Raw genomic sequence first — 12,723 nt, forward strand, 5'->3', positions numbered from 1 at the left:
ACAGTGAAAGCATTGGAGGTTGGTTATGCAAGCAATAGTGATTTTCTATGCACAGAAGCCATTGGCCTACCGGACATTATAGAAATTCCCTCATGGTGATTATACCTATAGTTTTTGTAGAGTGGTTTTAAGTTGTACACTCTGGTAATGTATTTCTCACTTTTATTGTGGTAATACATTAATGTTATGGCTTAACTGCAACAGACTTTAGATTAGCTTGGTTACTATTTTGTAGTTTTCTGTTGACCACTTCATAGCAATTTGGGAAAGAAGTGGTATGTATAGTCTAGTAAGCACTTACTTCATTAGAATTTAGTTTGTGTTTTTGCACATGAGAATATTATGTTTATTAATTTATTCTCCCTCCCTTAGTCCCTAACATTGCAACTATTAATAATTCACTAGTCTCCTTTGAGTATGACGGGACTCCATCGATAACACTTGAAATCAGCGTAAGCAATAATTTTATTTCAAATATTGCCTTTGTTAGCATAACTTTGTTAATTATGCAAGCTTCATTACTCGCCGTGGCTGTTTAACATGCCCACTACTATGAATGAATTTTGCTATGATACAAGTACATGTATGTTGAGTGTATCTCATTAGTCTCTGCCAGCTTTGGCTCCATGTGTCCTCTTAGCTTACTTTTTCCCTTTAAAGCTTCACACATCAGTTTATAGAGACATGCAGTCTAGATGCAGCTCAGGAAGTGTTAGGTCATAATTAGCTTAAATCCTCATTACAATAATGTAATAAATCATTTTTAGCTTATTGAATTTCTTTCTCCTTTAGGATCCTCAAGCATGCACTGATTACCCAGTCATTTTTTATTCTGTTGTGCTAAGAGATAGAGATTCTTCTAATAATATTTCGCTAATGATTCCAGCTGAAAATGCCCGCTCAAATGACAATCACATCCTCATCTCTTTCAATAATGATAGCATAGAGCATGATAAGGATTACTCACTATCTGTTGCTGCTGTGAATATTGTCGGTGTTTCAAGTGCTAGCGAAGAAAGGAGAATAGGTTAGGATCTATGTCTGTGAATCAATTTGTTGTGTAACATATGTACACGATTATGTGATCTAGAGTAACTTAAATATTTTTTGAGCAAATAATTATGAATGCAATAAACAGGATGCTTTGACAAACTATAGTTTGACCCTTTGGGAATACATTAGCTCCACTACAAAAAAACAAGCTGAGCCTATTTATTAGTATACAAGTCTGAATCTCTCATGTGTATTCAAATCATGATCAACATCTATCCAACCAATTCTCTTGTTGCCATTATAGCCCAGGTGTTGTCTGATATATGTACATGTATGTATCATGTATGTAAATGCACATGTACATATACAATTTCTCTGTTAGCATTAATTTTACTTAATGCCTGTAGCTATAAGGAAACCAGATTATGTTTATTTAGTCACTGTTTCATTAGCACTGACAATGAAGAATGGATTTATGTAGCTTCTCTTTGATTTGTCACTTCATCATTTACAAAAATAAATTTAGTCTAATGACTAGTGTTGCTGATACAACAGCATGCTGTGTATGCATGTTTACTGGCTTGTGCACCAAGTAGAAGCACAAAGCTGTATATGTTGAGAAACATGAAAGGCATGGTAGTCTTGGTAGTATTCCCAAGTAATAGACCACATTAGGCATGCAGACATTACGTAGAGGCGGCGTATAGCGTTTAAAGATAATTAAATCAAGTCTGAAGTTATACAATGTATATGGGATTTGATTCCTTACAATGGAAGAATAGAGCATTCTTTGTGTTACAATTATGATATTTTGAGTAGATACTGTTTGTCATAATATTATAGTATACAGTACCTTCCATTCATACTTTTGCTCACACCCTTCATAATTCATCACACACACACACACTCTCTCTCACCTTTAGTCACGTCAACTCTTCAAAGTATAAGTGCTTCACTCCATGGCTATGAACTGAAAATTAAATGTCATTTTGCCAATGGCAGTACATCTGCTGGTTGCTTTGTTATTGTGGTTCTGACTAATGGAACGGAGCTGAAAAATGCGACTGCTACTCGGTCTCAACCTGGTTCCTTAACCTCAAGCACAACAATTACTCTGACTAAAGACACTCTTAGTCTCCCATTCGTCGTCGTGGGACGAAATTACAACATCACTAGTGGGGACCCAGGGCTGGTTGAAATTTCTGCAACTCCTATACTAATCAGTGACCCCCCTACAGAACCAAGTGAGTATGTACATGTACACTTATTGGAGTACAGAGGAGGGTACTCAGGGTAGAGGAGGGTAGAGGATAAAAGGGGGAAGAGGAGGAAGTAACAAGAGTAAGATTAGGTTAGAATTTGTAGTGTAGTGTAGTAACACTAATACAATGCACGTTACTGTTTAATCATGTTAATTCCATTTCGTTCTCAAGTATACTATTAATAGTTATCATAGACTCTTATTAACCTGTGCTTGTGTACATACTTACATAGACTTTACTACAAATTTGAGAATATTTTTTTAGCCTAATCTAATAGTCAAAGTATACCAGACATTTGGTGAGTGAGTGAGTGAGTCTAGCGTTTGAAGATTGAGTCTTATAAATTATTGGTTACATACTTACATGTACATTGCATCATTACATTTTATTCTAAAAGTATCAAGGGACTATTGTATAGTACATTATTGATTTCTTTCCTTCTGCATGCCACTCATGTAGTTCACTGCAGGAATGAACAGTTTAAGTGTAATTTAATGTAGGACTCTGTATGCATACAATGTGATGACATTGCATTATGCTTGTTTATCATGTCATACATGTAGTTTCTTTCTCATCTGACGTCTTTGCATCTGTGTACATTTTCCATAAGAGGCTGTTATCTTTAGTACTTTGTATATTTTTATAATCCTTTATGAATCAGTTATGTTGAGTGCTACACCTAGCTCCTATTGTGACAGACAATGACACCCTGTGCACTATTTATTATTTGGACTATTTTATTGGAATTTCTAAACAATTAAACCTCATAATTATACTATAGGCTCACAATTAATGCAATAGACATACCATAGCAATAGAGAACACAGCAGCTTATTCACGTGTGATAGATTAAGACAATTTCCATCCTGTGTTTACAAAATACATGTCTGCGATAATAATTGATACTCAGGAATTGAGTTCATCAAAGCATGCATAATGTCTTTATTTACATGTACATGTAGTTCCCCCCACTGCCAAAGGCTATGTAAGATCATTCATATAACTGTCTCTTAATTCATGTACACATGTGTATGTCAATGCCAATTCCTCTTTTATAATACTGCAGCTTTTATTGTATGACTTAATTTCAATTGTTATGAGTATAATTATGTTTTTTGTTTATTTCTTATTGCTTATTGTTAAATGCTCCGTGCTTTATTGTCTGTCACCTCCTGTAGTTGCTTCAACGACAGCATCGATGGTGATGGAGTCGTCCTACGAGCTGAATAGTCAGACACCAGTCCCTACTTGTAAGTTAATGACAATAATAAAGTGCAAACAACTAATACAATAATTTCTCATTAATTTCTTGTTGTGTCGCGAGTCCCTTTTGTGAAGGGAATATTTGGCATCGAGCATCCCTTCACTCTTTGTGTGGAATAGTTCACTTACAACAATGATGTTTTTGTTTAATAATTGTTGTCATCATTTTGGGATTATAACTGGAAATAGCGACGTGACTGATCGTGTACTGGCTGCTAATATTATTTTGTTAATGCATTGTTTACTATGCAACAATTATCATTAACGTGTACATGTACATTATCCACTCACACTATATCTGTTCTTGTTTGTCTCACCTCATTTTATCACTCCATTCACATGCTTTTTGTTAATATCTGTATATGCCATTGATTGTATTGCTCGCTATACATGTACATGTACATGTAACATTAATGAAGAGTAACATGTATTCACATGTATATGTACATGTACATGTACTACCCACTTTAAATCAGTATGGGCTCAATTTGTCATCGAGGCCCACACTTTGCTGACTCCCCCTCACTCCCTTTAAACCACTTCAGTACCATAATACCATATATAGTCAAAAGGTGTGTGTGTGTGTGTGTGTATGTGTGCATGCATTATGAGTACTCAGTTTTAGTGAAAGTGTGTAACGTATGATGATGATGTGTGTGTGTGTTGGTGTACGTTGTATATGTACGTACAAACTTGGCAACTGGTTTACTATTTGGCTTGTTTTATGGTATAGCTACATTTGTCTTGTCTGTTAACACTGTTGGCTTTAGGAAATCTCCATCACTGACAATGTTGTAAACAAGATGACCATTCCTTGGCATCCTTGTATCCTTTTCTTTGTCACTAATTATCACATTGTTCGGTTACTACTCGTTGTCGGTTTGGCGTGTCGTCTCATTTTCAGCTGAATTATTCGCAATGTGTGTGTGTGTGAAATTATCATTTTTATTGGATGCTATAACATATCTGTAGTAAATTTGTAGTTTTAATTTTCCATTAACTCAATTACTATTTCTCCCTTTCCTCTCTCTCTCTCTCTCCCTCTCTCTAGTTGTTTCAACTGGTTCTTCATCAACAGATGATGTAGTGTTTTATGTAGCTATATCTGGTAGTGCTATGGTCCTTGGTATCCTTATACTACTCATTCCACTCTTAATGAGCTTAGTAGTACTAATGAGGCACTGTAAAGAAAGGAAGAATGGCAGTGAAACTACTAGTAAGAGAGAGAGAGAGAGAGAGAGAGAGAGAGGAGTGTTATGTGAGAGCCTGCTAGTGTAATGTAGTACAGTTGAGAGAGTAAAGGAAGGGAGATATACTGTACATGTACATGTACAAACATAAACTGCATGTAACAGGCTAGGAATGTATAATAATAGGTGCTATTGGTATTGTAAGCAATGAAAGCAGTGAATTGTAGCCATGCTGTTGAGAGAAGGAGGCATGATTTAATGATACTATTGCAGCTAGCATATTGGTCAATCAAGTTAAAGAAAATGATTTAATAGTCACGTACAGTCGTATTATATGAGACTGTAATGGGACAAGAATGTAGTCATATGATTTGTGTACATGGGTGCAAAATTTTTTCCAGCTAATATTTGCTGCTATGAGTTTGTCTGGTCTGTCTTCTGTGTGTGTGTGTGAGTGTGTTGTGTGTGTATGTGTGTGAAATAGCATGACAAATTTAGTTACCTTCTACTCAAGAATGTCTGTGATCGATTTGTGTGTGCATGTATCAGTTCTCTTTGTAGCTATAATTATGATGATTAGTTGTGGGTGGAAGTATGCAGAAATACATGTATTCGTGTACATGTACATGTATGTGTGTGACATCTTGAGTAGCAGTATACATCCTGTGATATATTTTATGATATGCTCATTTTTCTTAGTACAACCCATAGAGCCTTCTAATGAAGTTATAGGGGAATCACCAAAACAAGAGAGTAATGGGTAAGCTACTGTATGAACATGATAAGATATCATTTCACTTCTTTTCCTCTGACCAGTGATGCGTACAGAGACACAATGAACAGCAGGTCAACTATCAGAAGTGAGCATGTTGAAGGTGCTACCGGCTCCAGTCCTGTTACTGTACTGGACGTGGATCATATAAGACTGTTGATGGAAAGAGAAGGAGGAGAGACTCAAGGACTTGTACAGCCATATGGAGTCACTAACCTGATACATAAAGGATTAGAGGTATGACAAATGTACATGTACATTTTGAGTCCAAAAAATAAGCTACATTGTACATATACATTACATTACAAATGCAAATACCATTACATGCATGTGTAGCAATGATGCATTAATTTGAATTTTTATATTGTCATGTTATGGAACATAATTTTGCTGTTGACATGCATGCCTTGCTCATGCAATCAATGCACCAGCAGACAAGCTACAGCTGGTCTTACAGGTCTAAGAATCTGGTGGTTATACTAATTATGATAAAAATGAATTTTAAAAGTATTGCAATTTGTATTTCATTTTGTTTATATTTAAATACTTAAATATTCTGCTTTTCATTTTATTATTGCATGTGCTTTCATAATCAATTTTTATTCTCAATTCTGTTCTCATTCTGCTCCAGGTCCCAGTCTATCAGGATGTCCAAGACACCGATTATCACAAACACGTCGCTTTACCTGCCCTGCCTCACTCAGACCTTCCACCTAATCGATACGATCAATCTTCTGAAGCTCCTCCTCTTGTTCCTCCTCGAAACCAATCAAATCGCTCGCTACCAAAGCAGAGAATTTATCACGTTTTGGAGAGCCCTGGCAGCAGTCAAGGTAGTACAGAATGCGTTGAGACTCCTCCTCCTTTATACGACGAAGTTTCTGCTGTCGTTCAAGACATGCAAAACATGTCTCCTAAAACTGCCACTCCTACCAATTCACCAATACAGACTCCGCCCCTTCCATCAAGACTAAGCTGTCATACGGGTTGGAAAAGGAATGGTGCGACTGTTGCTAATGGATACCAAGAGCCAGGGAGGGTTAGCTCCTCTCCCTGCTTCTCTCCATCTCCTCAGCTTCCACTTCACCTATTCTCCTCCTCCTCTCCCTCCCCCCTCCTCACTAATGGCGTCGTTATTGATAGCTCTGACGCTCTCACTCCTCCTCTGCCTGTCCTCAGAGCTGAGGATGATGACGATGACGTGTTCAGTTCTAGTGCTAGTAACACGATTGAGACTACACCTTCTCCGATAGCAGGAAATAGACATCAGACGTATCAAAAACTGTACAGGCGTCACTCGCAAAGTCAACTCAAAGCAATGCGTGCTGTCACACCTCATTCTTATGCAGTACCCTCTCGCTCTGGGAGCATGCCTAGGGGGTACCAAAGACCACCCCCTAGAGGAAACTATCAGAGACAAAACTCGTGTCAGGCTAATATTCGATCCCATAGAGTCCATCCAGCTGTAGGTGATTCTGAGGGAGTGGGACAAGATGCTGTTCATATAAAGAAGAGTTCATCTATACCATCAGCCATAATGGCAAGTACTTCAAGGAATAGATCTAGCTCTGTTCCAGGAGAAGAAGTATGTTATTGATGATACATGTAGCGGATTTAATTTAATTTTATTATCTTTATTAGGATGTTTACAATGCATTGCATTACAGAGGATACACTCAAGGAAACTGGACATTAAAAAGGACGCTGGTATAATGGCTGAACACTACATGTATATATACACACACGCAGAAAATTGTATTATAAACAAATCTTCATCATTCAACTCATTCATTTATCATCATCATCATCATCATCATTATTATTATTATCATTTGTTATTGTTCTTGTTTGTGCATCAATCAATCTCTTTACATCTCTCTCTGCTATAAAAAATGTTTATTTTCACTCAATATCAATATTATTTTTGGCATTAGTAAATTATTAATTTAAAATTACTCTAATAATTAATTCTAACATTTAACACCCACGCACAATTCTAATGCGTGGGCGGCTGGAAGTTCCACCTCTTTCGTAGCCACGTACGTACCTTTTGTTTTTGTAGCTGACGCGTACACAAGATGGCAGCAATTGAAGAGAGAGGAAATCAAATGGCAGTTGAAGTAAGAGGAGCATACCGTTCCTATGGATCACTGTCAGTCCTTAAAGGCCTTAATATGGACGTGCCTAACGGCTGCATGTAAGACTGAGGAGACTGAGACTTTATTTTAAACCTTTTCCTCCTCTCTACAGCTATGGTCTCTTGGGTGCTAGTGGATGCGGGAAGACAACTCTTTTAAAGTGTATCATAGGCCGTCTCCAGCTATCCGAGGGATCAGTGATAGTCCTAGGACAGGCCCCTGGAGCTAGGGGTCATTCGATACCAGGAAAGGATGTCGGGTACATGCCTCAGGTATATAACTTATTATGCAGTTAGCCATTTACTTGCCTTTAAAGGATTTAGCTCTATTTGGTGATTTCACAATGTTGGAGACAATGTATTATTTTGGTACGCTATTTGGAATGAGTCCTAAGAAAGTCAGAGAGCGCGGAAAATTTCTTTTAGAATTACTCGAGCTGCCCTCTGTTACTAAAACCATTAAAAAATTGAGGTAGTTACTTTTTTGTTAATAATAATTTTTATTCTGTACTTCCTAGTGGTGGGCAGCAGAGAAGGGTCTCATTCGCAGTGGCAATGTTACAGGAACCCCCACTGCTTATACTCGATGAACCCACTGTTGGTGTAGACCCTCTACTGAGAGCGAAGTAATTATTATTATTGTTGTTGTTATTATTTTTGTTATTATTTAAAGAATATGGGAGCATCTTCTTGAGCTGGTTCAGAGGACTAGGACTACCATCATTATCACCACTCATTATATTGAAGAAGCAAGACAAGCTCATGTAGTAAGTAATGCAACAGCTGGAACTTTCTAGGCCGTTTTGAAAATAAAATGTATTTAATGTAAATTTGTAACTTTCAATAGGTTGGTTTGATGAGGAATGGTCTTTTACTGGCTCAGTCTCCACCCGATGACCTCATCAAGACTCATGGAATGACAGTAAGACATGATCACATGACGCTCACATGATTATAAGATTTTGTTTTTAAAATTAGACACTCGAGGAAGTGTTTTTAAGTCTTTGTCGTGAACAAGAGACACAAGAAAGGCCGCCATCTCAGCTATCGATTGTAAGGGAAAGAAGAGGGGAAGAATTGTTTATTTTTTATTTGTTTTATTTGATAGCAACATTCATTCACAGCATTAAATGGAGGTGACGAGGATCTTAATGAAGAGACACCACTTTTAAAATCCAAAAGAAATAACAAAGCAAGCTGGACTAGTAATGCTAAGAAAAGTAAGAGAGTGAGTCTTTTAAAGTTGCTCAAAAAGCTGGCCAAGGCCACTGTACTATAATTGATATGGTACAGGGTATTTTTTTCAAAAATGGCTAGGAGAGAATTTTTCATTTTAATAATTTATTTTGATGCATATACATGAACTTATGTTGTGTAGAAAGTTTGAGGTGATTCCGATCAAATTTGGATTTTTTACAACATTTTTAAAAATTTTGATATGACCTGATGTATATCACTTATCTCCCTCTATAGTGTTAAAATCAATGTGTGAATGTGATCCTATCAATCCGTCCACCATATTACCTCGTCCAAGGAGCATTGCTGCTCTCTGCTGGAAAAACTTCACTCGTATTTACAGAAACCCTGGACTCCTCATATTCCAGTTCCTTCTTCCTGCCTTTCAGATTGTATTGTTTTGTTTAGCCATTGGTGGCAATTTCTCTGGAGTCAGTGTTGCCATAATGAACAGTGATAGAGGAATCAGTAAGTCCCTTTAGTTACTAGAACCCTTAGGTGCATACTTTAATGTTACCAGACCCCAGTTATGTCAATATTAGTATTACCAGACCCATTACTGTATTTTTTATTTTTAAAGATTATTCTGAAGCAACGGGTATGGGCGAGTACATATTCGACAAGTGCACTCCGTTTGAGAATATGGATAATTTTGGCTCTCTCTTTGTATCGAAACTTGACGACAAGTCGTTAGATTTTGTAAGCACTTCCATTGACACACCAATAATTCATATACTAATTGTAAAAACTCTCTCTCTCTCTCTCTCTCTCTCTAGACGTATTATGATAGTATGACAGATGCTGTGGATGCTGTGAAGAAAGGCAAAGCATGGATGGCTATAGTCATACCAGAGAACTTCACTCAAGACATGGTAGAGAGACTAGGATCGATAATTCTACAGGACAACATACCAGATGATATTATCAATGGATCCACTATTGAAATATATGAAGATGTCACTGGTGAAGCATATTTACACTGTGTATATTATTATTATTATTTTCATTTAAGATCTTCAGATGACATACACATTGCAAAATAAGACCACAGCTGCTTCTGAGGTGACCACTTCCCTCCATTATTATATTTTATTTATCTATTCAAACAATAGCTTTTCCTTGAAGCTTTCATTAATAATTGCAACATTTCTAAAAAAGATATTTCATCTCCACTCCAGGTGAATGAATATACAAATGATGACAAATAAAAACTTAATTTCAATGACACTTTAGGTCCACAATCCACCAGTTTACGGCGGCTTTCATCTCTCATACACAGACTATGTTGCACCTGGAATGATTGTCAGGTAAGAGTAAAGGCTGGTTTACATAATGACGCATGGTCTTGCGTTGCGACCGGAAGTGCTGTATAAACAAATGACAGAGTGCGTCAATGCGTCGGGATAGATTGCGAGTCTATCCTGACGTTTTGATGTGCATCCCCATTTGTTTCTACAGCACTTCCGGTCGCAACACAAGCACACAAAAAGCAATCCGTTTTATGTAAACCAGCCTTAAGACTCATGCATAATACACACTACAGTGTCTTTACAATTTTTTCCTTTATTCCCTAGTATAACATTTGGTATGTCCATTGGTCTAACTGCTCTCTCATTTGTCATTGAGAGAAAGGAGGGCCTCTTGGACAGGACGTGGGTAGCAGGTGTCAATGTGACAGAGATGGTTATAGCCCAAATCCTCACACAGTGCATCATTCTCTTTGTACAGAGCACTATACTCATAATACTGGTCAGGTTTGCTTTCAAGGTATAGTAAAGGAAGAAACAGGTTTCAAAAACTGGTCAAACTGGTTACTATTGCTCCTATGCTTTAGGTGTATATGGTGCATCTAAGAAGTATATTTTTAGTTGAGTTATTGACAATGCTGCAAGGATTGACAGGTAATCCACTTAAATCATTTTTAGTTATTGATACTTTTTCTCATTTATAGGAATGGCATATGGTAATGTACATTATTTTTAAAGAAAGAATATTTCATTTTATAGTTTAGGTCTATTGATATCCTCTTTATGCCAGCAAGAAACATCAGCAATGCAAATAATGGCCGGATCAGTTTACCCTGTTCTCCTAATGAGTGGTGAGTATGCCCCTAGTAATTACTAATAGATCTACCTTTAAATAAAAGAACATTATTGATTATCATTATTATGCCTTTCTGTAGGTATCATATGGCCACTGGAAGGGATGCCCAAGTTCTTACGGTACATCAGTTATGCTCTGCCTACAACTTATGCGGCTGAAGCAATGAGATCAATAATGGGAAGAGGTGAGCCCACATTGATTGATCACAAGATAGAAAATAATAATAATAATACAGTATTACAATATTTTTCATTGTGTTGCTAATAATCGTGTGCATATTTGAGCCTGTTTGTCTCTGTTGTTTAGGATGGGGCTTAGCTGATATGTTTGTATGGAGAGGGTTCACCATAACTATTGCCTGGTTCTTATTATTTGGAGTATTAGCTACCATTGGTCTAAGACTAAGAAAATGATGAACTAATGATAATAATACTACACAGAATAATAACCATAATGTTTATGTGTGTATATATGTTAGTCTGCTAGATAGTGCTAATTTTTAATGATATAATAGTTATTTATTATTAGTTTCCAATATTGAGAAGATGATTGAGTAGGAATACAGAAGAAAGGGTTGAAGAAGAATGGTCATTTATAGTACAATTAAGATGGTCTTCTTTGACCTACCCAATCAAATATTATAGCATTAAAATCAACACAAAATGATGTACCATTTTTCATCTTTTTCTTATCATTAGTCTCTAGGAACCCATGACAAAGAACTTTGGTTCCTTTCTCGATATAAAGCCTTCACAAATTTTTCAATATTGACACGTGCATAGATCATAGGCTTTATAAATTTTTCGATCAGGACTAAAGCATAAATGAAAATCAACAGGGGACATATATTTTGAGAGATAATGCTCCACTGCTGAAAAGTGACCACCAGACAATAGCCTCCCATCAAAGGACTGTATATATTCAAATATATTGACGGCTGATAGAAAGTCGACACAAACTCACGATACTGTTTGCTGTATTCGAATGTAAAATCTTCCGACATGTATGCCAGCCCATCGAATCCCAAAGTGCAGTGTAAGAGAAGGAGGACACAACCAAGAAAGTGTCCATAACCGTAACAGATCATCTGAATGAAGACGATGCCATTAGTTATATCAAAGAATAAGCAAGTGAGGTTGCAGTCGTTTGTAAATATACAGAGGATCACTTGAACAATGATATCGTACACCACATAGCCTATCCCAATGCTGAGGAGGAACATGGAGAAGAATGTAGAGTTGTGTATGATATCAGATGAGATGTAGTCATCTTTCAGAATGGCTAGTAATGCAAGTGGTCCGATGGTTACTGTGAATACCACGTTTGTGAAGTAGTGGCACCAGTAGAATTGATTTTCCTCCTCCATTTCCCGATATTTCTTCCATAAGAGTTGAAGCATGTTCATGAAAGTGAATGTTAGCATCATGATGAACAGGGACCAGAGGCATACGTGGAAATTAAATACCCTGTTCTTATAGTAAGCCTTCAAATCTGGCAATGGCTCCCATCCAGTAGCTGATTGCTCGACAGCAGGGCAGACAGAATTTAAGATAGCACCCATTTTTCTTAAAATATGAACGTCAAAACCAGAGAAAATAACAGCGTCTTTACAATGATGACCGCTCGCAAATAGCGTGATAATTAGCGTCGCGTCCTTAGATTTTGCAAAAAAAATTAATGAGCTAATATTCTTAATTTTTAAAGATAATAAAGTCACTTATAAACTACATACTATCTTCTTCAGCAGAATCGTGGGTTTCTTCTGGA

At 36.8% G+C, this 12,723-nt stretch overlaps 3 protein-coding genes across 3 annotated transcripts; 2 read left to right on the top strand and 1 right to left on the bottom strand.

Annotated features, from left to right (window-relative positions):
* The first annotated feature begins 355 nt into the window (after positions 1-355).
* Positions 356-7,390, top strand: LOC109585293 (uncharacterized). Its single transcript, XM_020001303.1, has 9 exons — positions 356-452; positions 793-1,027; positions 1,917-2,237; positions 3,434-3,505; positions 4,570-4,734; positions 5,408-5,468; positions 5,525-5,717; positions 6,112-7,065; positions 7,122-7,390. Exons 2-9 carry the CDS (start codon positions 877-879, stop codon positions 7,191-7,193), a joined length of 1,989 nt encoding a protein of 662 aa, XP_019856862.1. The 5' UTR covers positions 356-452; positions 793-876; the 3' UTR covers positions 7,194-7,390.
* Positions 7,391-7,524: 134 nt separating this feature from the next.
* Positions 7,525-11,500, top strand: LOC100636467 (ABC transporter G family member 20-like). Its single transcript, XM_020001304.1, has 20 exons — positions 7,525-7,677; positions 7,731-7,890; positions 7,935-8,089; positions 8,136-8,243; positions 8,291-8,384; positions 8,465-8,539; positions 8,596-8,670; positions 8,726-8,837; positions 9,091-9,321; positions 9,434-9,552; positions 9,630-9,816; positions 9,866-9,915; positions 9,966-10,031; positions 10,087-10,160; positions 10,428-10,620; positions 10,688-10,754; positions 10,805-10,816; positions 10,865-10,951; positions 11,036-11,140; positions 11,263-11,500. The coding sequence occupies exons 1-20, from the start codon at positions 7,559-7,561 to the stop codon at positions 11,367-11,369; spliced, it is 2,196 nt and encodes a 731-aa protein (XP_019856863.1). The 5' UTR covers positions 7,525-7,558; the 3' UTR covers positions 11,370-11,500.
* On the bottom strand, positions 11,351-12,618 carry LOC109585294 (uncharacterized). Its single transcript, XM_020001305.1, has 2 exons — positions 11,628-12,618; positions 11,351-11,579 (listed from the first exon to the last, which is right to left on the bottom strand). Exon 1 carries the CDS (start codon positions 12,515-12,517, stop codon positions 11,651-11,653), a length of 867 nt encoding a protein of 288 aa, XP_019856864.1. The 5' UTR covers positions 12,518-12,618; the 3' UTR covers positions 11,351-11,579; positions 11,628-11,650.
* Between the last annotated feature and the right edge of the window lie 105 nt (positions 12,619-12,723).

Source organism: Amphimedon queenslandica, unplaced genomic scaffold (genome assembly GCF_000090795.2).
Source record: "Amphimedon queenslandica unplaced genomic scaffold, v1.1 AMPQUscaffold_13091, whole genome shotgun sequence".
Lineage (NCBI taxonomy): Eukaryota > Metazoa > Porifera > Demospongiae > Haplosclerida > Niphatidae > Amphimedon > Amphimedon queenslandica.

Bases quoted from the DNA above. Each gene is read 5' to 3' on its own strand.
- LOC109585294 (XM_020001305.1), bottom strand. From the start codon at position 12,517: ATGGGTGCTATCTTAAATTCTGTCTGCCCTGCTGTCGAGCAATCAGCT.
- LOC100636467 (XM_020001304.1), top strand. From the start codon at position 7,559: ATGGCAGCAATTGAAGAGAGAGGAAATCAAATGGCAGTTGAAGTAAGA. The intron at 8,090-8,135 runs GTAGTTACTTTT...TGTACTTCCTAG, and splicing joins AAAACCATTAAAAAATTGAG to TGGTGGGCAGCAGAGAAGGG. The intron at 9,817-9,865 runs GTGAAGCATATT...TTTTCATTTAAG, and splicing joins AATATATGAAGATGTCACTG to ATCTTCAGATGACATACACA.
- LOC109585293 (XM_020001303.1), top strand. From the start codon at position 877: ATGATTCCAGCTGAAAATGCCCGCTCAAATGACAATCACATCCTCATC. The intron at 4,735-5,407 runs GTAAGAGAGAGA...CATTTTTCTTAG, and splicing joins GAATGGCAGTGAAACTACTA to TACAACCCATAGAGCCTTCT. The intron at 5,469-5,524 runs GTAAGCTACTGT...TCCTCTGACCAG, and splicing joins CCAAAACAAGAGAGTAATGG to TGATGCGTACAGAGACACAA.